Genomic DNA, 24,725 nt, shown 5'->3' with positions numbered 1-24,725 from the left:
TGCACTAATGATTTCCCCAGGGAGAGTTTTGCAAGAAAAACATCTGGCAAAACTTACCCTTGGAACCTTTGTTAAAGGAAAATACCTCCCGACAGTGAGTGGGCTTTTCTACCCTAAATAAATATCTTTTAAAATAAAGCCCCTGATAGATTGTCAAATATTTATCATCTATGCCAACTAAGGAGAGTTGGTGTCTGGGAATCCCAAACTTACCAGTTCTGAGACCATGTATATGATGCAGTTGGAGGAGGGTTGTCACACAAGTGATTAACATGCCAGATGATTAAAAGGAAGAAGACTTGCACAGACCATCACGTATAACTCCTAGACTGACTTCAGCCTTATAAATAGGCCTGACACAAAGGACTTGGCAGCTTCTCAGGTTCCCACGTCTCCAGCCTGTTGTGGGGGAGGGGGGCTGGTTTTGTTTTCTTGCTTTGCTAAATAAAACGTCTATAAACTCATTGAACTAGACTCATCCTTTAGCTCTTTGCCAAAGAACTGAGTATTGGGGCCATGGACTATGGTACCCCATGTTGAGGTTCATGCTAAGAACCTCCTTGGCTTTAAACCAGTCCTGATGCACTGAGGAAGGAGCCTGCCTGTGGATCCTTGTAGGCCACCAGAGGCGCTGTGAACGGTTTGGAGAGGCCAACCCTGTAATAGGACAGGCTAGATCTTGACCGTCGCCCTATCTATACCTGAAGGGGCTGCTGAAGGAGCCCCTTAGAGTGGGGTGGATAGGACGGGGCAGACGGAGCTCAGAGTTCTAGTTCACCCTGTGGGGACTCTGGGTCCACATTCGGAGTTGAGATAGAGAGGAGGGACCATGGCCTAGCGATGCAGGCCTTCAGAGGCCTTCGGATGGCTCTATAGTCCTTCCGCGGGTATTTCTCTGGGGCTCCGTTTCCCCATCATCGAAGCGGGGATCTGAGGCCCATCAGACGCAAAAGGACACCATAGCGGGGTATGTCCATAAGGAAACGCCCAGGGTGGTGACATAGACATCGCTAGGGGGAAGCAGAGACTTGGAAGATGGGAGCGGGGCGGGCGAGAGCGTAAGCACGACAGTACGCATGCGCCTCCACCCCCCTCCCATTTGGTAATAGGAATGCGCATGCCCGAAAGGCCGGGGGCCGCGCATGCGCCTTTGGTTGGCGGGAGTTTCGGAAGTGGCGGTGACGTAAACGGCGCACCCAGACCCATCTGAGAGGAGCGGAAGTGGCGCCGGAGGTCCTGAGGTGATCTGGGGCTGCAGAGCCGACTGACCCTGTGGCCTTGCATTTCAGGGATTGGGGGGGGGGGGTCTCCGGGCTGGACAGGCGTCGCTCTGAGGTCTGGAAGTCGCCGACCTCTCCCCGGATATGGTCTAGTGAACCCCTTAATTAGCCTCGGCCCCGCGGAACCCCCCGCTCCCGACGGTGGCCTCTGGGGGGTCCCCAGGATGCCGCGATCTTCCGGATGGAAGCCGCTCCGAGGCGGGCTACGCCTCGGACACCGATGGCGGCCCAGACTCCAGAAAAGTTTTAAGAAAAGGAGCCGGGGTCCGGGCCGAGGCTGGGGGGCGGGGCGAGTCGTCCCCAGCGGGTGACGGCACCGGTGCCCCGGGGCTGGCTGCCTTGAGGAGCTTGGGGCCGGCGGGTGGAGTGTTGAATGGCGCCTGCACTTAGGGAGAGGGCTCCCGGCCCAGGGCCCGGCGGCGTGGAAGCCCACGGAAACGACTGCCTTCGCTGCCGCTGGTCAGGCTTGAGTCTTTGTAATAGCCGCAGGGACTACGGGGATTTAGATCCTTGAAGGACTCTTCTTTGCCCTGTTAACCCTTTCATATTGTCTTCATCTAGTCATTTCTCTTTACTAAGCATCTCCACCTAGAAGTGTCTGCAGGGAGGGAGAGCTAAGATGGAAGATGAAGAGACGCTTCAGTCGTGTCCCTCAGGGGCGCCCTTCAAGTCAGTTGTTTGTGACAGATGCTGGGCATGCAAACAGGCATTATACAACCAGTAATATAGGATGGTCACGGGACGTGGCCCCCAAATCTGACAAAGAGAAGTGGTTTCCTATTTAAGCCACCGTGGGAAAGAAGAATATGTTTTATGAGTGGGATGATAGATGTATGCAGAGTTCAAGTGTAAGGAGGGAGCTAGAATGGGTAGGCTGGGATTCGTTTAGGGAAAGGTGTTGAGTATCCTTCAGAAAAATGTTCCGCAGCTGTCTGTAGGAATGCATTGGGCTGGAGCAGTGTTGGATTGTGGGGTGGACAGAGAGGGTAGAAATTAAGAGACCTGAACTCAGCTTGGAGCAGTGGGCATAGAGGAGAGTTTCTTTGGATAGGACTTTAGTGGATAGGACTTTGGTTCCAGAGAGCTAAGAATACAAAGTAAAGAGTAATCTGTTTTCATCATGCTATCAACGAAACTAGGAATTAAGTAGACACAGAATAATTGGGAGGTAAAGTAGGATGTATGTTAAGGGAGAAAGAAGTTTTATTTTTATTTATTTATTTATTGTCGGTAGTGCGCCCTGTCCCTGAGCTCTTCAGTTCAAGGCTAGCACTCTACTACTTGAGCCACAGAGCCACTTGGTGGTTAATTGGAGATAAAAGTCTCATGGATATTCCTACCCGGCTGGCTTTGAACCATGATCCTCACATCTCAGCCTCCTGAGTAGCTAGGATTACAGGTGTGAGTCACTGGCGCCATGCTGAGATACAAGTACTTTTAGCAATAAGTTCTGTAGACATTCAGAATAAGGGGCAGGGACTCCAGATGGTAGTTCTGTGGTAGAAGTGGGTAAGGGCAGCTAAGAGAGGCTGGAGAGCACAATGCCCGTGCTGGGATAGTAATGCTCCGGTGGAGAGAAGATGACCTCATTTTCTTATTTTCAGACTTCTCATCCAGGATGACTTCAGTGACCAAATCAGATATCACAGAAGGTAAGTATTGTAGTGAAATTCAGTACCTTTTGCCTTGGGGTCAGGCTTCTGAGCTCTAACAAAATCCTTGCCTGGCTCCTGGTAGATTTGGAATCACATATTCCTATGTTTATGCTTCCTCACTGTAACTATGATCTCTTTCATTCTTCTTGGCTCTTGCCCCACCCCCACCCCCAGGCTGGCCCCAAACTCCTCCTGGGTTTAACTGGTCCTCTTGCCTCAGGTCTCATCTTTTATCTCAGATACTTAGCTGTGATGGATTTGATTTTGTATTTTGACTTTTCTATAACAAATGCTAGAAGAGGAATCAGAGATGGCTAAGACTCATGATCATCCATTGCAATCCAGTCTCAACCATGTGGAAATGTTTGCTAAATCATCTGCCTCCCTGGAGACGACTCAGCGCATTTCAAAGGAAAGAAGTCACCTTGGCTCTAGCCCTGAAAAGGGGGCAAGTTATGATGTCAGCCACCAGGAAGGACTTCTGTTGAGGTCCTTTCGTTTGTCCCCTCAAGAACAGTCTGTTCGTCCTCGAGACAGAAGGCAATCCTGGAGACGAGCAAGTATGAAAGAAGTAAACCGGCGGAAGTCACTACCTCCCTTTCACCAGGGCATTACAGGTGGGGTGTTGTGTACATTAGACAGTGAGATTCCAGCTCAAAAAAAAAAATAGAGGAATGGCAAAGTTAGCACACTAGATGCCCCTTTGCTACTGTCTTTAGCTATGTGACTTGAAACAAGTTATGTCAGGTCCTTGAGCCTTAGTTTCCTCACCTGTAAGATGAGGATAATATTACTTACACGTGGGGATGGTCTGCCTTTGTAAGTTCTGATGTTACGCACCTAGTAAGTGCTCAGTTTTATAGCTATTTCATTGGAGCACTCAACCCCAGTTAGAATGGTAGGCAGTAGAGAGTCCTTCTTGTGGCTTGCTGCCTCAGACCCTAAAGTGGAACAACAGGTCAATGGGTTGATGCCTGATTTTAGACTTTATAACTGGAAATAACTCAGAGGGAAAATGCACAATAGAGATATCTCAAGCTGATCACTGGTGGCTCATGCCTGTAATCCCAGCTACTCAAAAGATCTGACTAGCTGAGATCTGAGGATTGAGGTTTGAAGCCAACCCAGGCAAGAAAGTCCATGCCATCTTACCTCCAATTAGCCACGAGAAAACTGGAAATGGAGCTGTGGCTCAAAGTGGTAGAGCACTAGCCTTGAGTGAAAGAGCTCAGGGATAGTGCCCAGGCTCTTGAGTTCAAGCCTCACAATTGACAAAAAATAAAATCTCAAATAGGGTTGGAGTGGTAGCTCATTGACAGAGTGCATACTTTGCATGTGTGAAGCTCTGGGTTTAATCCCAAATGCATAAAGGAACAAAAATGTAGAATGAAGTCATACATTTTAGGAATGCCATATTTGTATGTGATTTTGTGTGAATTTATAATGAATGATTAGATTTCAGCATCAAAGTACCAGATGTGATATAGAAAGTCTAGTGTGGTCTTGGTCTTTCTTTGCCTTCAAGGTTGTCAGTAATGCTTATTTTATAGGGTTATGTGAGGATTGAGTTGATGTAGAACATAGTGTGTATACATATTTGACACGTAGTATGCTTTCAGGTATTAAGCTATTGTGGTTACGTTTAAAGAATTATTATATTTCCGTGTGTTCTGATGTATAAAATAAAGTGAGTAAAAATAGCACATCAGAATATTGCTTTGGTTTCTATATGTATAAGAAAAATTAGTAGTTCCTCAAGATTAGGCCTACCTTCATCTATTCCAGAGTATTTAGATTTGAAATCATCAGTGTGATAAGACTAGTTATTTTCTGGTTTTCTTGGCCACCAGCCAGATTTCTTTGGTTATACACAGAAACAATCCAGTTTTTCCTGACTCAGAGCTTTAAGAATGAATCAAGAGACAAGCTAAATGAAGCTGGAGGGCAAAAAAGACACATAGAGGGCTGGGGATATAGCCTAGTGGCAAGAGTGCCTGCCTCGGTATTCCCGAGGCCCTAGGTTCGATTCCCCAGCACCACATATACAGAAAACGGCCAGAAGCGGCGCTGTGGCTCAAGTGGCAGAGTGCTAGCCTTGAGCGGGAAGAAGCCAGGGACAGTGCTTAGGCCCTGAGTCCAAGGCCCAGGACTGGCCAAAAAAAAAAGACACATAGAGCTAGTATTCCCAAAACAAACCTCCTTTGCTGAGTATTAATTTGTTTTTAAATGGACATAGTTGAAAAACAATATTTACATCTTACTGTTCTTTGAGAATTCAGTGATCTAATTACATAAAATGCCCATCCAATTCAGTTTCCGTTATCAGGCCTTTATGTCTCTGTAATGTGTCATCACATTGGGGCTAACCAGGTGTGTATAGTGGAGGAGGAAACACCTTTTATGTAGCAAATGTTCAATGGGTGCTAGCTATTAAATTAGGTCCTTACAGAGACGCAGCATGCTACCTGTGGGAAAACAGACCTTGATATTAGACTTGGGTTTGAACCAAGGCTCCTCCAGTCGCTGGCCTCAAGCTTCAGGTTCCCATTTTTAAAATGGATCTCATAGTTCATAGAAGACTCTTGAGGCAATTCATTTCAAGCATATATGTCAGTGCCAACTATAAAAATGCTCAAATGTTTTCATCTCCTTTCTTTGAATCATAAAAAGTTAATTTTTTTTTCCATCTTATTTAACCAAACAAGATTTTAAATATAATGTGTCAAAAGATACTACTGTTTTCTTTTGTGGCTGGTACTATAGTTTGAACTCAAGACTTTGCCCTTGCTAGGCAGGTGCTCTACCATTTTGAGCCATGCCTCTAGACCCTAATAACATTTCTTTTTTTTTTTTTTTTTGGCCAGTCCTGGGCCTTGGACTCAGGGCCTGAGCACTGTCCCTGGCTTCTTCCCGCTCAAGGCTAGCACTCTGCCACTTGAGCCACAGCGCCGCTTCTGGCCGTTTTCTGTATATGTGGTGCTGGGGAATCGAACCTAGGGCCTCGTGTATCCGAGGCAGGCACTCTTGCCACTAGGCTATATCCCCAGCCCCTAATAACATTTCTTAAAGATTGTATTATTCTGGGCTGGGAATGTGGCCTAGTGGTAGAGTGCCTGCCTAGCATGCACGAAGCCCTGGGTTCGATTCCTCAGCACCACATAAACAGAAAAGGCTGGAAGTGGTGCTGTGGCTCAAGTGGTAGAGTGTTAGCCTTGAGCAAAAGGAAGCTAGGGACAGGCTCAGGCCCTGAGTCCATGCCCCAGGACTGGCAAAAAAAAAAAAAAAAAGATTGTTTTATTCCTTAGTGATCCTGGAAAGATTAGAATTTTCTCTTTAATCAGAGAAGATAGTTTTTACCTTAAGTTGGATTGTGTCATAGAGAAGAAATTTTTGTTTTGTTGCTTTGCTGTGTGTGTGTGTAGTTCTTTAAATATGGTGTTATTTTCTGTCAGAGCTCAGCAGGTCAATCAGTGGTGACTTAGCAGAAAGCAAAAGGCTTAGTGCTCTCCTGTTTTCCAGTTTCCAGGTGAGAGTCTTGTGATTGCAAAGTGCTTTTGTTGTTGTTTATTCTTATTGTAACTACAAAGTTATTAATACTGTGTGATGAACTAAAAGGTGTTCCTCTCAGTTAATTCCAGTAGCTAAGTTATTGTTTGGTTCCAGCTTTCTGCTGCTCCCATTACTTAAATAGCTTACAGATTTCCCTAGTGTGGCCACTAAATGGTAGGAATTTAAGGCAGGTAAAATCAAGTTATTACAGGATGTGGCTCACGCCTGGAATCCTAGCTGCTCAGCCCAGTCAGGAAAGTCCATGAAACACTTATCCCTAGTTAACCTCCAAAAAAGCCAGAAGTGGAGCCATGCGCAAAAGAGCTCAGGGACAGGCCCTGAGTTCAAGCCCCAGCACTGGTACAAAAGTGAGATTGTTTGTTATATGGCTCACTGATGCTTATGGAACATTAGTTAAGTAAATAATTCATGTGAGTTAAATGACCACTTTTTCCTGAATTAAACATCAAAATGGTAACAGGTACTGGTGGCTCAGATCTGAGGATTATGATTCAAAGCCAGCCTGGGCAGGAAAGTCCATGAGACTCTAGTTAACCACCACAAAAACGCAAAAACCAAAATACCAAAATCAGAAGAATACAAGCCTTGAACAAAGAAGTCAGGGGCAGTGCCAAGGCCCTGAGTTCAAGCCTCAGGGCCAGCATACACATATACACACACACACACACACACACACACACACAAAATCACAATCAAAATGGTAATCAGAGCAATAAAGAGAGTTTTTATTTTCCTATCTATTTGTTTATATGAAAAGTTTTATGTGAAAAAGAATCATATTTTAGTTTGCCGTTTTAATAACATGAAGTTATATGAACTTTGGGCTGGTCTGGAAAATTAAGGTGGTTGTACTAAAAATGTTTTTCATTGTTTAGTTCTCTGTTCAGAAACTCGAACCTTTCCTAAGGGACACTAAGGGCTTCAGTATGGAAAGTTTTAGAGCAAAAGGTAAGTTACTGAAGAATAGACAAACTGTGCTTTGACCCTGGACCCTTCTTGGGGGTCAGCCAAAGCCTCAAACTCAGAAGAAAATAGAAAGTAATCTCCTTACCCCAACTCCCATCTCAACTTCTTTACAGAGGCAGCTGTGCCCACCCCACCAGTTTCCTTTGTATATTCTTAGAGAGATTTGTATTGTTTGTTCAAATATTCGTTAGTATTATATGATTTGATACTCTGTACTATTCAGTACTTCAGCTCTCCCAGGGGCTGGGGGTCAAACCTGGAAGTTTGTGTATACCAAGTAAAGCATTCTACCTCTGAGCTATACCCTGTCCCAAACTTGGCTTCTTTTTCTTTTTAACCTAATAATTTATCATGGAGATTATTCCATATAACATATAGAGCTACCTTGGCATTTTTGGTCATCATCTAATATTCCCTTACATAAATGAACAATATTTGATTTACTAGTACTTTAACTTTCAGGTTTTTAATCTCAGTCTTTTTCTATTACAAGTAGTGTACTGAGCACTTTATTTATTTATTTATTTATATGATAGTACTAAGGTTTGAACTTTGGGCTTCACGCTTGCTAGGCAGGCTTTCTGTGGAGCAGTTCTTCAAGCCCTTTATATAACTGGTTATTTTAAGATAGGATCTTCCCTATTCCTAGGCATGCACGTAGACTTCTCTCCTCCTATTTCATATTTCCTGATATAGCTGGGATGACAGGCATGCCCAATTTCTGTTAAAATAGAGTCTTATGTATTTTGGGCCCGTGCTAGTCTTTTTTTCACTCAAGGCTGGCACTTGAGCCAGCTATATTTCCAGATCTTTTTTTGTTGTGGTCCATTGGAGATAAAAGATGAATTCTGCATACCTACACCACTTTTTTAGGTGTGAGAGAGGGTCAGAATGTCATGGAAGATTTTAGAGCTGGGAATACGTTTTAAGTTTCTTTTTAAGAGGCTCATTGGGAAATTTTGTATGTTTAATTTTATGACATAAATATATTCTCTCTAGCATCTTCTCTTTCTGAAGAATTGAAGCATTTTGTAGACAAACTGGACAATGATGGAACTCTACAAAAATGCTTTGAAAAGTCAAAAGAGTAAGCAATGTTCTGTTCTGATATATAACTGAATTAAGTCTTCATTATTATTAAACAGTTGTTTCTTTGCTCAGTAAACATTTACCCAACATCTTGTTACGTATCAGCCTCTTTTGTTGTTGAGATTTTTTTTGCTTGTTTTTTTTTGTCCCTCATGGGCCTTAAACTTGGGGCCTGGGTGCTGTCCCTAAGCTCTTGGTGAGGCTAATGCGTTACCACTTTGAGCACAGCTCTACTTCCGTTTTTCTGGTGGTTAATTGGAGATAAGAATGTCACAGACTGTCCTGTCAGAGGTGAGTTCAAACTATAATCCTCAGATCTCAGCCTTCTGAGTATCTAGGATTACAGACATGAGTTACTGGCGCCTGGCTTGTTTTTTGTTTTTTTTTCCCAATGTTTACTGGTACTGGTGCTTGAACTCAGGGCTTTGTGATCTTCCTTAGCTATTTCTCTTGAGCTGATGCTTTACCTACACTTCCTCTTCCGCCTTTTTGCTGGTTAATTGGAGCTAAGAGTCTCAGATTTGTCTGACTGGGCTGGTTTTTGAACCGTGATCCTCTGATCTTAGCCTGTTGAATACCTAGGATTATAGGCATGTGACATCAGCACCTGGTATGTACCAGCCTTTTTTAAATATTGAGGATGTAATGATAAGTTCCTCCTGTTATATACTGAAGGGGAGATAGTCAAATGCAAAGAAATTGGGATTCCAGATAGTGATAATTTAGGAAGTCAACAAATAGTGACTGTTGTGGCCTAATGTTTTGACCTTTGGGCTGACTTATACAAGACCTGAATGCTAAGAAGAAAACCATGGGAAGATGGGGGAAACACATTATGTAGAGCTTTGCTAGCCATCTGAGATGACAGAAACTCATGTTCTTTGGCTTTTGGTAAGCAAAAATATTATCAGAATTTAACCCTTCCTCCCCCCCCCCAAAAAAAAAGGAAAGAAAGAATCAGCCATTGGGGTTGGAGGCATGGTTTAGGTTGGAGAGTGCCAGCCGATGAGAGCAAACAAGCATCAGATACTGAGTTTGAGTTCAGCCTCAGGAAAAAAAATAATAATAAAAATTAAAATTCCACCCCCCCCCCCTTAAACCATTGACTCCTAGGGAATGGAGCTGTCATCCCCAGCCCTTTGTGGGCCCTACAAAAAAAGATATGCGTGGGGTTGGAGGCGTGGTTCAGTTGGTAGAATGCTAACCAGTGCATGAAAGCATCAGATACTGAGTTCAAGTCTTAGTCTCAGAGCTGAAAAAAATAAGATACACTTGGTCTTACATCCTAAGTTTTAAGTTTGGACTTCATGAAGTTCTACTTTTCCATATGTTCCTAGAATAGCATGCTTCTTTTTTTTTTTGGTGCCAGTCCTAGGGCTTGCACTCAGGGCACTGTCCCTGAGCTTCTTTTGCTCAAGGCTGCTCTACCACTTGAGCCACAGCACCACTTCCAGCTTTTTCTGCTTATGTGGTACTGAGAAATCGAACCCCAGGGCTTCACAAGCACTCTACCACTAAGCCATATTTCCAGCCTTTTAAAAATTATTTTATTGGTGTGTGTGTGTGTGTGTGTGTGTGTGTGTTGGTCATGGGGCTTGAACTCAGGGCCTAGTCCCTGTCTCTTAGGTTGTTTTTTTCTTCAAAGCTAGTGTTCTACCACTTGAGCCACAGCTCTACTTCTTGTGTTTTGGTAGTTAACTGGTGTTTTGGTAGTTAATTGGAGATAAAAGTCTCACACAAAAAAAGGGGGGGGGGGGCTGGGAATATGGCCTAGTGGTAAAGTGCTCGCCTCGTATACATGAAGCCCTGGGTTCTACTCCTCAGCACCACATATATAGAAAAAGCCGGAAGTGGCGCTGTGGCTCAAGTGGTAGAATGCTAGCCTTGAGCAAAAAAGAAGCCAGGGACAGTGCTCAGGCTCTGAGTTCAAGCCCCAGGACTGGCAAAAAACAAAACAAGAGTCTCACAGACTTGCCTGCCTGGGCTGGCTTCAAACTTTGAACCTCAATCTCAACCTCCTGAGTACCTAAGATTACAGGTGTGAGCCACCAATGCCTGGTTCCTTTAATGCAGTGTATTTGGGTACAGGCTGCTGTATCTTATCCAGAAATGGTAGAGGCTATGTCACAGAATCAGCCCTGGTAGGAAAATAAGAATTGTGGTACTATTGATTTGTTTCTACTAGGTAGAATAACAAGTACATTTGCCATATTTTGGTATCTTCAGTGTCTGATGTTGCTGCTGGTGTGTGTGTGTGTGTGTGTGTGTGTGTGTGTGTGTGTCTGATGTTGCTGCTGGTGTGTGTGTGTGTGTCTGATGTTGCTGCTGGTGTGTGTGTGTGTGTGTGTGTGTGTGTGTGTGTGTGTGTGTACTAGGCCTAGGCACAGTCCCTTAACTTTTTTGTTCAAGGCTAACACCCTACCACTTGAGCCACAGCTTAATTGATACTTTCTTGGAGGTAAGAGTCTCACAGCCTTTCCTGCCTAGGCTGGCTTCAAACTGAAATCCTCAGATCTTGGCCTCCTAAGTAGCTAAGATTTTAGGCACCAGCTTAAAAAATAAATATTGTTATTATTATTACTACTATTACTACCACCACTACGTTTTAATGGTATTGGAGCATCCTCTTGTGTGCTAGGGAGTCACTCTACCATTTCAACTACATTTTCAGTCCCTAGTACCTACTTCTTTTTCATTGAACTAAACATCCAACCGAGCTGAGTCACTGGATTATCCAAGTTGATGAGCTGAGCAGAACAAGAACATAAGAAGACTTAAGTGCTACACTAAGGAGTTTTGACTTTTCTTCTAAATGCAGCAGAGTTACAGTTTCTAAATACAGAGAAAATTAGAGGACTATTTTTAGAAAGGTTAATCTGGGAGATAGAGTCAAGCATACATATTTGTTGAAAGATAAAAAACTATGAGCATGTCTTTTTGCCACTAAAATTATGTAAGACATCATATTAAAAGCACATGGTTCGGGCTGAGAATGTGGTTTAGTGGTAGAGTGCTTGCTGAGCATGCATGAATGAATCCCTGGGTTTGATTCCTCAATACCATATAAACAGAAAAAGCCACAGTGGCACTGTGGCTTAAATGGTAGTGCTAGCCTTGAGCAAAAAGAACTTCAGGGACAGTGCCCAGGCCCTGAGTTCAAGCCCAGGACTGGGGGGGGGGGGGGGGGGAAGGGCAAATAGGTCTTGATTCGTATTAAACTCATAATCCAATGTATATTCCAGGAAAGCAGCAGATTTTTCTCTGGAAACATCAGTGGCTGAGATGAAGGAGTATATAGCAAAGTAAGTGAAAGGAGTGACCTTTTATTGGAAAAAACAGAATTCTTCATCTGAGAAAAATAAACCTTGGAAAACTACTGAGTTAGCAGTGTTCAATATTGGTGTATTGGCCTTAGAAGTTAGGAAGCTGTGTATATTTTTATAAGATGTTTGTGGGCCATAATAATACCTCGTTTCATTGGATGGAGTCTAGGGAGTAAGGGTAATAATTTGATTTTAACAATTCAATTAAATTAATAGCCATTAAGCCGTTCCAGCTTTCTAATCCTTTAATGACCTTTTTACTAATATTTTATAACCAGATTATATGCCTAATGTACTTATTATTGGAGTGATTCAGAATAAGATGATCAAAAGTTAACTGAATTTTTTCCTTTCAATTCTGTAGGTTTTCTTTAGAAAGTCATACCTGGGATCAGCTCTTGCTGCATTACCAGAAGGAGTCACTGCCAGAAACAATATCCAGGTTAGAACTGGGAACTGGAGGATCTTTGTTTTTCTAATCTTGTGGAATTTGATTTGAGCTTGTTTCTGGGATATTAGTACAAAGGAATGACAAGCTTTTTGTTCAAGCTGCTCATCAAGATTCTATTAAGTGTACATTTGTACTCTGATCATAAATGGAGACTGAGGGAGAAAAGGGGCACGTTCCATCACTGTCTTCGGCCCTCTGTTTTAAATGAGAATACTTTTTAAGGAATAGCTTCAAATCCTAGAGTAAGCTTAACTTAAAAGTCTAGCTCTAAATGTTTTTCTCTAGTGATATGTCCTTTGGAAACACTTCACATCTTTGGAGCTCACATAAACCTTCTGTCAAGTGTGTTGTGAAATTTTTTTTTTTGCCAGTCTTGGGGCTTGGACTCAGGGCCTGAGCACTGTCCCTGGCTTCTTTTTGTTCAAGGCTAGCACTCCACTTGAGCCACAGCACCACTTCTGGCCGTTTTCTGTATATGTGGTGCTGGGGAATTGAACCCAGGGCTTCATGTATACAAGGCAGGCACTCTTGCCAGTAGGCCATATCCCCAGCCTGTCAAGTGTGAATTAAAACATCTACTTGCGCTGGGGCTCATGCCTATATTCCTAACTACTCAGAAGGCTGAGATCTGAGGATGGCAGTTCAAAGCCAGCCCGGGCAGGAAAGTTTGTGAGACTCGTATCTCCAATTAACCACCAGAAAACTGGAAGCAGTGCTGTGGCTCAAGTGGTAGAGCACTAGCCTGGAGCTAAAGAGTTCAAGGACAGCACCCAGGCCCAGAGTTCAAGAACCACAATGGATTAAAAGAAAAGAAAATCAGCTCAGTCTCTCCCCATCATGTCCAGTATTCAGTTGTTTTTTCCAACCAATTCTTAGCTAGAAACCCAGCTATTAAGTGTTAGCCAAAACCCTGATTACTAATACTCTGTCAAGTAGAAAGGACATTTGACAAACATGGTTTGAAAAACTTGCCCTGTCCATGCGGTGATGGTCATTGGGAATCATCCGGACATTTTCCATACATACACTTTATGAAGATAATGTTGAAGGTGACAGCTTTAGAATAATTTTTTTTTTTTTTTTTTTGGCCAGTCCTGGGGCTTGGACTCAGGGTCTGAGCACTGTCCCTGGCTTCTTTTTGCTCAAGGCTAGCACTCTGCCACTTGAGCCACAGCGCCACCTCTGGCCATTTTCTGTATATGTGGTGCTGAGGAATTGAACCCAGGGCCTCATGTATATGAGGCAAGCGCTCTTGCCACTAGGCCATATCCCCAGCCCAGAATAAAATTTTTTATGGTGAATTTTAGAGGAATGTTCCTGAAACAGACTTTTCTAAGATCTTGACTACCTCTTCTTAGTTTTATGGCTGTGGGAAAGTCACTTAATCTCTTGGAATCTGAGAATCCTCATTTGAAAATGTGTATAATATTTGTACCTAAGGCTGGGAATATGGCCTAGTGGCAAGAGTGCTTGCCTTGTATACATGAAGCCCTAGGTTCAATTTCCCAACACCACATATATAGAAAACGGCCAGAAGTGGCGCTGTGGCTCAAGTGGCAGAGTGTTAGCCTTGAGCAAAAAGAAGCCAGGGACAGTGCTTAGGCCCTGAGTTCAAGCCCAGGACTGGCAATATATATATATATATTTCTACCTGCCTCATTGAATCATTGCGAATGTTGGATGAGACTAAACGTAAACTGAACTGGTTTCTCATGCCTGTAATCCTAGCTACTCAGGAGCAGCCTGGTTAGGGAAGTTTGAGAGACTCTTATTACCAATTACACACCAAAAAAGGCAATGGAGCTGTGGCTCAAGTAGTAGAGTGCTAAACTTGAGTAAGAAAACTTCGGGACAGCACCCAGGCTCTGAGTTCAAGCCCCGGGATTGGCACCAAAAAAATAAAAAATAAACTGATTAGCAGTGTCTGGAACCTAAGAAGTACTCAGTAAATTGTAGGTGTTATGAAAAAAATCATCATTAATTTTCACAAACTTTCCATCCATACGAGTATTTTATTTTATTGTTTGTTCTTAGCTCAGTTGAAACCCAAATCAATGAAGTAAACATGGGCCCTAAAACCTATCTTGAGTCTTCCCAAAGTGAAGTTCTTAACACAAAGCCTGACTATCAGAAAATATTACAGAGCCAGAACCAAGTCTTTGATTATATGGAGTTGGTGGTAAGTTATTTCGAGTTTATTTGAATTATCCAGCTGCACCTTGCTACCTTTCACCTTTCTAAGTCAGCTTGCCATTGCTGTGACAAAATGTCTGACATAGTCAACTGATAAGGATAAAAGGTCTATGTTGGCTCACGTTTTCAGAGGTTTCAGTCCATGGTCACTTGGCCTTATTGCTTTAGGCCTTTCCCCACACACAGTATATCATGGCTGGAATGTGTGTTACTGGAGGATGCTTGCCGAGTGGTGCTGGGAAACAGAAAGGGAACGAGGTCAGGATCCCAATATCCCCTGCAAAGGCACACTCCAGTGACCTCACTTCCTTCTACTACTGTTTCTTAAAGGTTCTACCACCTCCCACTGTGACCACTAGCTAACAACCAAGCCTTTAGCATATGATCCTGTCAGGGCATTCACAATTCAAACTATACATTATCCTTGGAAATTAAGAATAATGAAGAATATGTGTAATACAGATAGATATTCAACTCTACCTTGGTGAACATGTGGGGTGGTGAGTACTAGAAAAGCAGGGAGGGGGCAGAGAATATAGGAAAGACCACAGTTTTTATTTTACATAGAGAATTCTTGAAGGCCCTCCCAGGTGGCTATTTAATAACTTGAGGACATTTAGGGGGATAGTATGATATCACCCCTCATATCAACAGGAAGCAGATGATATTTGGGAGGGAGTAATTCGAGGACTTTTCAAAGCCGTATTTATTTTTTGTGCTGGTTTTGAGGCTTGAACTCAAGGCCTGGGCACTATCCCTGGACTTATTTTGCTCAAGGCTAGCTCTCTGCCACTTAAGCAGCTCCACTTCTGGCTTTTTGGAGGATTAATTGGAGATAAGAGTCTCTGTGGATTTTCCTGCCCAAGCTGGCTTCAAACCACAATCTTCAGATCTAAGCCTCCTGAGTCATGAGCCACCAATGCCCAGCATTATTTTCAGAGATTGTATAAAGGTATAGATCTCAGGGAATCACGGTTAGTGAAGTAACATGGGGCTTTAAGGTAACTGAGCTCATACTAACCCTTTGTCTAGAGAGAAGAGCCATTATTGTGCAATCTGGGGGGTGATTCCAGTAGTTGGCTGCTTTCGGAGCCATGACCTCCACATGAAGTATATCGCTAACTCAAAATGACCTGTCTGGAAACAGGTTTGAGTAATAATAGTGTGGCCTCAATCAGCTCCTTCCCACCGGGGTTTCCTGTTGGATACATCCAATCAAGAGGTTGTGGGGTCAGCCTCCTGCTGCATAGAGCCAGGAAGTGCCCACGGAGAATGTCTGGCATAAGTATTCCAGGCTGTAAAGAGCAGCTAGCCCAAAGCTCCTGTAGGTGAGAAACATCCGCAAAGCCATGGAGCTCAGCTCATGGCTGTCTCCTGCCTACAGATGGATGAGCTCCAAGGATCAGTGAAGCAGCTGCAGGCATTCATGGATGAAAGTACCCAATGCCTCCAGAAGGTGTCAGTACAGCTCGGTAAGTGTGCCTGATAACCACTGTGTTTTTTTTTTGTTGTTGTTGTTGTTTTTGGCCAGTCCTGGGCCTTGGACTCAGGGCCTGAGCACTGTCCCTGGCTTCTTCCCGCTCAAGGCTAGCACTCTGCCACTTGAGCCACAGCGCCGCTTCTGGCCATTTTCTGTATATGTGGTGCTGGGGAATCGAACCTAGGGCCTCGTGTATCCGAGGCAGGCACTCTTGCCACTAGGCTATATCCCCAGCCCAACCACTGTGTTTTAAATTGCCCTTCTGAGCAAGCACCACGGTTCTCAGGATGAGGCTTGTATGGAGTGATTTAATTTTTCTCCCCACAATACGTAGTACATTGATGGATGGGAAGTGTGTGGGTGTATATTCCACAGAAGTTTTCCATCAACTGTGGGGTGTCAGATCCTAGACAGAAAAGAACGTGCTCCCTTGAACAACTCTTCAATTCACAAGAATCCCCCAAATCATACTTACATTATACCTCCATAGCTTTTCCTGACTGTCTTCAGCTCCCAGCTGTTTGCTATACACATCTTTACCTTCTCATTTTTTTACTTATATTGGTACAATAAATCCTGGCTTTCCTACCGCTATCATTGTGCCTTTCTTTGAGGACAGACAACCTCATATTTGTCGTTGTGATGCCTTCACTGTCTGACAGTGTACACACATTAAATTTCCAGTAATTTTTTTTTTCTTTTCACTTTCCTCTGCAGAGAAGAGAAGCATGGAACAATTAGATCATTCACCTGCTCGAAAACTGCTCAAACTTCACCTACGGAACCCTCCTACCACACAGTGCTCTCCATCTTATCAGTGACATTACCCAGCTCCTCTGCCATGAAATACTCAGAAGATGGGACTAGGAAGAGTGCCCAGCATGCGGTGACTCTGTGGCATTCTGGACTGGAAAGTTCTGTGTGGTGCCCTTGAGGATAACTGGCTGACAGCAGCATACTTGGACTTTTTTCAGAGTGATGGAATTTATGCATCCAAAAGAATCTTGTAGACATACTTTCTCCTGGAATGTTCAAAATGCTTGAAGCTTCTGTTTTGAAATGTCCTTCAGAACCAGCAACTCATTCTGTTGAATATCCTTCATGGTCAGAACTGTTAACCTCATGAATGTATTTTTGTTTTATTTCACTTGGTTTTGCTTTGGGTGCTGGTACTGGGACTTGAATATAGGACCTCAGGCTCTCACCTGGGCTTTTTCACTCATGGCTAGTATTCTACTCCCTCGGGCCACACCTTTTGGTATTTTAGTGGTTAATTGGAGATAAAATCTTGTGGATTTTTCTGCCAAGGATGGCTTCAAACTTTGATTTTCACAACACAGCCTCCCGAGTAGCTAAGATTATAGGTATGTGCCACTGTACCCTACTGTGGATATGCTTTTCAGCTTTTAAAACAACCCGTCAGTTAGGACCATGTTTAACGAATCATTTTTAGGGGCCAAGAACATGGAGCATTGTTCACAAATGTCCAATTTTCAAGAAAAGACTACTCATTGCCAATATCTTAATGTATGTCATGTGCTTTAGTTTTTATATTGAGTTGAGAGCTTTCTGATTAATACTAAGGGATAAGACTACTTTTTTTTTTTCTTTTTTTAGTGCTGAGAGTGAATCCCAAGGCTTCACACATGGTAGACTGGTGTCCTGCCACTAAGCTACATGCTCAATCCCTGAACTTGATTTTGAAAAAAGTCACTCTCTGCTCTGTGGGTAATAGAAGTAAGCAAGATGTGGATATACAGAGTGGTTAGGCTGCTGCTGAGGTTGAGGTGAGAAGTAAAATCTTGCACTAGGTGGATGAATGGAATGTGTTGCTCATGGTGTCTGGAGTATAGTTGATAGGTAACCTGTGTCTCAAAAACCCAATCCTGCCACTTCCTATGACAAAAGAAGTCATTTAACCTCTTGTCTGTAAGGTTGGAAGAATGGTAGAATCTATATTTCAGGGATACCATAAGGATTAAATTAAAACAATACAGGTTTAGAACAGCAGGGAAGCTAATAGCCAATTTGTGATAGCAAGTGGAGAATTCAACTAGACAGAAATACAGGTGGGGAAATGGGAGTGAAGTGTGAACTAAATTTGAGAGTAATGTTTAGTTTGAAGACTTTAGAACAGATATTGTCCACAGTAGAAAAACATTTAAGGATCAGGAGTAATGTAAATGACCTACTGTTTCTGAAGCAGAGTGGTATCACACAGTGTAGAGCTTAGAGTGAGTCTTCTTATTCTGTTTTTTTTTTAATTTGATTTTTTAATGTTAATATAAAGTTGATGTACAAAGGGAGGTACATAAGTCAGATAAAAGAGTACTTTTTTTTTTTTTTTTGCCAGTCCTGGGCACGGTCCCTGATCTTCTTTTCGCTAAAGGTTAGCACTCTACCACTTAAGCCACGTGCCACTTCCAGCTTTTTCTGTTTATGTGGTACTGAGGAATCGGAGCTTCATGGATGCAAGGCAAGCAAGTACTTTCTTTTTGAACATTGTCACCCCTTCCTTGCTCTCTCCCAGTTTTCTCTTCTTTCCCTACCCACAAGTTGTATATAGTTCATGTTCAACACAGTGTCCAGTAAGTACTACTGCTATCTGTGTTCACCCTTGGTCCCTCCATTTCTATGATATTCTGAGTTTCTTTATAAAGTTAGGGATAAACCACCTCTCTCCCCAAAGGTGCAGTACGTCATAAGGTGTGGCAATTTTTTGTTTGGGTTTGTTGAGGATAGGAAGTGTGTTTGTTGTCTCCCAACAGCTAAACAGAATGGAATAGTAAAAAATAATACCTATTGAGGTCTAAGAATCATTTAGCCCTTAAAAAAACCTTATGAGAAAGATTCTGTTCTTTGTCGCTCTGGGTGAGGAACCCGGGCCTAGAGAGGCTTAACTCAGTAACATGTGGACAGTAATGGAAGGTGAACTTGAATCAATCTGGCATTCAGTAGATGATAACAAATAAACATAAGCCACACAAAAAAAGGGCCATACTCAAATTTGGTTCATACATTGTGCTTGATGAATAGCATTGTCTCTGCCTTTTGAGATACTTGGTTATGTTTATTTCATTTGCCTAAGAAAATAACCTTTGGCCAAGGATACTTAGTGTTAATAAAAAGTAATGTGCTCTTTAAGGGGATGAGATTGTGTCCTGTACATTTTGATATTAAATTGTTGAGTCATTAAACTTAATACGTGAGGTCATTGTGGAAAAATCCATCTCTTGTTATACTCAAGCAAGCAAGCAGCATGGCTGCCGGTTGTGATAGCGCTGATATAAAAGACGTGGAGATGGGAGCCTTCAGTCTCTAATTCCAGTCCCCAAGTCACCGAGTTCATCCCTCAGGATCTGCCTGAGCCCCTCCCACGTGCCGTGCGCTGGGTGGGCACCACGTGACCTTGCGTGTGGCTTTCGGCCCGGGTATATTTCGCAGGGGCTTCCTAAGGATGTGACTCAGAGGAAGAGGTGGAGGTCCCCACGCTCCTGACGGTTCTAGGTCTGGGAGGAAACCCTGCAGCAAGAAAAACTACATCCAAGATGGCGCAGCCGGCTCCTCCCGCTCCTGCCGCCATCTTTTCGGTAGTTCCTCAGGCTGGCGGGTTGCAGTGCGTGTGCGTGAAGCTCGCGCGTCTTCGATGCGCATGCGTGGCCGCTGTGTCTCCTCCCCCCCCCCCCATCCTTCCCTCCCGCCCCTCTAAGCCGCTGCCTCAGCTGCTGCCGCTGCCGCCGAGCTGACCACCGGCTGGCTCCCGCGCCTCAGGTGAGTGAGCACCTGGGTCCCGCCGTGGGGAGCGCGCGGCGCGGGGTAGCTCGCTAGGGCGTCGCTCGTCCCTGCGCTCCTGGCCTGGTTGTGGCGTGGCGGGGCCTGGGGTCCGCTATGCCAGTCTCCTCCGGGGCCCGCTACTATGTCTCCGCCTGCCGAAGCAGGGGCAGCCTGGCTTCCCTCAGCCGCTCCCGCGCCCGGCCGGCCGTGCGGTGCAGCCTCGCTCCCGACTCGGGCGCCCTGGTGGCCGGGGCCGCCCGCAGGCGTCACCCGCTTTCCCGCTCCCGCGACGGCGGAGCGCGGCGGCCCTCGGGCTGGGCTTCCCCTGTCTGCCCTCCGTGGAGGGGGCTCGGAAGAGGGGCCGGAGCGCGCCGGGGTCGCGCCGCCCCGGAGCCCGCAGCACCCTGTGTGGGGGAAGAGCTTCGTAGCCCCGGCGGATAGTCGAGGAAACCGAGGCATAGAGAGGTGAAACGCCGTGCCCAAGGTCATGGGGCTGACTAGTGACACGGCCAGCAACTGGAACTCAGGGGCGTGGGCTCTCGAAGCCAGTGCCAATTAGAATTTGATCTACCTTCAAAAACAATTAAATACACTTAACTATCTCTGGAGTTGCTCATAATTGTTGTTAAGTGGGCTGCAAAAAGGATAGCTTCGTGTCAGAGTCCAATTGAAGGGTTATTTTGATATTATAGCGATATTAATTAAGAGCTGCCTATCATCCAGCGCTTGTCGTGAGCCAGGAATCTTGTTAAGCGTTTCATTAAGATCATTGCAGGCGATATCTCCGCACTTCTTAAATCCAATGCTTCCTCCTTGGTTTTGTTTTCTTTTTTTTTTTTTTTTTTTTCCTTTTTGTACCTCCCCACCTCCCCCCGCAGAGCTTCCCTCATCGTAGGTAGGCAAGAAGGCAAAAGAGGGAAGCTTTGCCTGCCTGCACCCACATCCCCCCACCCACCTTGCTGACCCCCAGAGGGTTAATGTTAGTCTTCTTTCCTAGTTGTTGCCAGGAGAGCAGGACCAGGCTGGCTGGACCTGGAGGTGACAGAGCAGATTTAGCCAGCTTTCACCTCATTTGGGGACTTGGTGGCTCTGCTCCAGCTCTAGTCTTGAACGCTTCAGTGTTTAAGATAAAATAAAAAGAGAAAGAGCCTTAACCCAGTGGTGTTGGATCTGAGAAGCCTCTTGATTTGGAGTCCCAAATGAACAGCTCTAAAAATATATGTGTTTTGCCAAGGACCAAACTAGCTCAACTGCCTTTTCCCCCTTTGCGAATCCTCCTCCGCACTTAAAAAGGCTCCACTAAATTTTGTCCTTCTCTGTGAAGCCTTCTCTGCTTTGTTTTCCGGATTAGAAGTATACATACACAAGATAGAGGCCTCTGTCTTACCCATAGCCCTTTGGGTTCCGGGACCATTTTTGCAATCCCACCTGGCTCTTAGTAGACTCAGTGAATTTCCACTGATTTCATTACTCAAAGGGCAGTATTCTTGCTGCCTTTTTTTTCATCTTCTCACCCTTCCATTTCTCCTTTAGATTCAGCATCTGATCAAACCAGCATTCAGTTCAAAGACCAGTCTACCCTGTTGTTTATGAAAAATTCAGTTAAGTTTCTCCTTCAAGGGGCTAGTTCATCTTCAACAGTGGAGTTGGTGTATGCTGCTGAAGCCTACAGGGCACATTGCAGTAGGGTGACCTGAGGCATATAGCTTTATAGTCTATCCTTAAGTGCTTGTGACATACTTTTTATCTTTTTCATGTTTTTTCTGTGTTGGGAAACTACCCATGGTGATAACAGAATTATCACAGTTTTTACTGAATGCCAGTAAATATTCAATGAATATTCAAAAGGAGGCAGTTTATATAAATGAAGCTTCTTCGCTTTTCCAAATTTCTGCAGATATATGGAACTGATGTGTATGAGCGTGGGGGAATATTCATAGATGAATGAAACATCTTTCCTGATTAAAGTTTAGCTAATTTAGAAATACCATATCCAATGGTAATTCAAGTCTAAAAATTTTCCTTTTAGATTATGAGCAAAGCTAAAAATTTTCCTATTAGATTATGAGCAAGGCAACATGAACTATGATAGAATAAGATATTCCAACATGGAACACTTCATAAAATCATAATTTATTCAAGATGAAAACAGGCATTGAGTCATTGAGTCCAACCCTATCACTTTTATAGACATCATCCTGTGAAGTGAACTTGTCCAAGGTCATAGAACTGGGACTACAGCTTGAAGACTTTTTATCCATTAATGATTTGCCTGGGCTAGGTGTGTAACTCAGTGGGAGAAGGCGTGACTAGCATGCTTAAGGCCCTGGGTTTGATCACTAGCACCATAAAAAGAATAAACAGTTCAACAGTTTTTCTTTTTTTGGTGAATTCATCTTTAAAGACTAGCCAACAATCCTGGTAAAATTCTACTTATATTCTTAAATCAGTGGTGAGGGGAAAAATTAAAAATATATAATTTGGGTATTCAAGGAACTTATCTGTTGAGGAAGAGTAAAGAGCTATCTACTAATGTTGAAAACAGTATATTGTTAATTGTATGATAAAAAGATTAGGTTTTTCATGGGAGTTGGGGGAAATGCTCAAGAGGAATTAATAGTGTGAGTTGTAGTAATAAGACCACTTTGGGGAAAAGTTAGGACTTTCAAGGCTTGATAGACTGGTAGGGTCAAAATTAATCAGAAGGATGAGGAAAGCATGTTGAAGCAGGGGGGGATAAAAATGAAACAAGACAATAATGTCTGCCATGTTTAGGGATGATAAGAACTGGATGACTATTAGAGTGGCAATTTTCAACTTTTACTGTGCATCTGTAACCCAGACAAGCACCCATACTGCTGAGCCTACCTCTAGAGTTTCTGATTCAGGAAATCTTGAGTGGAAGCTGAGAATTTGAAGTTCTGTGAATATCCCAGATGCTGCTGCTGCTCATAGTCCAAAGAGCACACTTTGAAGAACACTCGATTAGAAGGTTGAGAAGCTATAATCAGAAATTATCAAAGAACTTGTGTGTGTTCCAAAGTGTGTGTGTGTGTGTGTGTGTTGTACATTAGCATGGGACAGTTCTAGAAAAGTACATACCAAGCCATAATAGTAGGCACTTAAGAAAACTAGATTTAGAAGATGGGGGAATTCGTTTTTACCTTATATCTTCCTATGCTATTTCTGCATTGTGTGTATATTGGTTCTGTATTCAAATGGAAAGAAATTGAGTCCTTTTTGAAAACACATGCTGAAATATTGATGGACTAAAAAAAAGAAGCTTGCTAAAGTTAGTCATGCAACAAATATTTTTAGTATCTACTGTATGCCAGATGCTGCTAGCTTCTGGAAATACCAAGCCTTTTTTTAAAGTTTTCTGTTTGGCAATCTAGATCAGTAGATAACAGCTCTAGTTTGTATCGTTTGAGCTTCCTAAGATCTGGGAGCAGGGCCTAGCTCTGCTTGGCTGATAATATGCACTTGGTAAATAATGAGCAAATCTAGGCAAGAAGTAAGGACAGTAGAAAGAAAAGGGCAAATGTGAGATTCTAGGAGAACAAATTCGACAGTTCTGGAGAGGCAAGATGAAAGGAAGAGGTATGTCAAGGAGGTTAACAATATTTTTGGGTTTGGTGCAGAAAAGGATACCATGTCTGTTTTTTGTTTGTTTGTTTGTTTTTGCCAGTCCTGGGACTTGGGCTCAGGGCCTGAGCACTGTCCCTGGCTTCTCTTTGCTCAAGGCTAGCACTCTGCCACTTGAGCCACAGCGCCCCTTCTGGCCATTTTCTGTATATGTGGTGCTGGGGAATTGAACCCAGGGCTTCATGTATATGAGGCAAGCACTCTTGCCAGTAGGCCATATTCCCAGCCCCAGATATCATGTTCTGAAAGCTGTACCCTCCGCCCCCCCTGCCAATAGCACAAGAAAGCTTACCTAGACTGGATGTATTTACCAAGTTTCAGTATTTTCCTCCTCTCCCTCTCCCCTTCTCTCGCTCCCTCTTTTCTTCCTTCCTTTCCTCCCTCCCTCCTTACCTAACTTCCTTCTTTTGTATATGTGTATGTGCTAGTAATAGGATTGAACTCAAGGGTTTGGGTTTTTGTTTTGTTTTGTTTTGTTTTTTGTACCTGTCCTGGGGCTTAAACTCAGAGCCTGGTCACTGTCCCTGAGCTTTTTTGGTCAAGGCTTGTGCTCTACCACTTGATCCACAACTCCACTTCTGGCTTTTTTGGTGGGTAATTGGAAATAAGAGTCTCACAGGCTTTCTTGCCTAAGGCCAGCTTCAAACCATGATCCTCAAGATCTCAGCCTCCTAAATAGCTAGGGTTACAGGTGTGGGTAACCAGGGCCCATCAGATGTGGGGTGTGTGTGTGTGTGTGTGTGTGTGTGTGTGTGTGTGTGTTTTACTGGGTCTTGAACTCAAAACTTTGACTTTGCTAAACAGGCATTCTACCACTTTGACCCATGCCTCTAACCAAGATGTTAATATTGTCTTTAACAGTGATAATTCTATTATAATAGTTACCTCCAATTTTGCTATAGCTCCCATATTTATTTCTGTGACATTAACTGATAAATGGAAAATGTTTTAAATGCTGTACAAAAATGGGTGATCTTGAGCTAGGAAAGTAGTTCAGTGGTAGGGTATATGCTCAGCACATTGAAGGCCCTGGGTCTGATCCCTAACTATACCACACACATACATACGCACGCATGCGTGCCTGCATGCACACATACACACTACTACTACTATCTTTTAATTTTAATCTCTTTAGTGAGCATGTGGTACAATTGACCCAGAAGTCCCTGATGTTTTCTTTAATACCTGAATTTGACTTACCATCAAGTAAATACTTGTTGTTGTACCCCTTTAGAAAGGGGTACATTTTTAAGGAAATACAGTGATCCCTCACCCATCATGGAAGTTATGTTCCAGAGA

General features: G+C 43.6%; 2 protein-coding genes across 2 annotated transcripts in view; both read left to right on the top strand.

Moving 5' to 3' along the window:
* The first annotated feature begins 1,252 nt into the window (after positions 1-1,252).
* Positions 1,253-17,152, top strand: Dsn1 (DSN1 component of MIS12 kinetochore complex). The gene is made up of 11 exons (XM_048349145.1): positions 1,253-1,421; positions 2,885-2,932; positions 3,232-3,552; positions 6,388-6,461; positions 7,381-7,453; positions 8,471-8,558; positions 11,803-11,862; positions 12,248-12,325; positions 14,369-14,513; positions 15,912-15,999; positions 16,725-17,152. Exons 2-11 carry the CDS (start codon positions 2,899-2,901, stop codon positions 16,826-16,828), a joined length of 1,065 nt encoding a protein of 354 aa, XP_048205102.1. The 5' UTR covers positions 1,253-1,421; positions 2,885-2,898; the 3' UTR covers positions 16,829-17,152.
* A 2,550-nt stretch (positions 17,153-19,702) lies between these two features.
* Positions 19,703-24,725, top strand: part of Ndrg3 (NDRG family member 3) — a 66,194-nt gene continuing 61,171 nt past the window's right edge. Inside the window, exon 1 of the mRNA XM_048349142.1 lies at positions 19,703-19,778. The gene's annotated coding sequence lies outside the window, so the exon portion shown is untranslated. The remainder of the gene's footprint in view (positions 19,779-24,725) is intronic.

This window comes from Perognathus longimembris, chromosome 6 (assembly GCF_023159225.1).
Source record: "Perognathus longimembris pacificus isolate PPM17 chromosome 6, ASM2315922v1, whole genome shotgun sequence".
NCBI lineage: Eukaryota > Metazoa > Chordata > Mammalia > Rodentia > Heteromyidae > Perognathus > Perognathus longimembris.
Note: the sequence above shows the minus strand (reverse complement) of the source record. Positions and strands in the feature narration are given on the sequence as shown.

Coding starts and splice junctions, on each gene's coding strand:
- Dsn1 (XM_048349145.1), top strand. CDS start 2,899: ATGACTTCAGTGACCAAATCAGATATCACAGAAG. Junction 3,553..6,387: donor CTTTCACCAGGGCATTACAG/GTGGGGTGTTGT, acceptor ATTTTCTGTCAG/AGCTCAGCAGGTCAATCAGT. Junction 16,000..16,724: donor GAAGGTGTCAGTACAGCTCG/GTAAGTGTGCCT, acceptor TTTCCTCTGCAG/AGAAGAGAAGCATGGAACAA.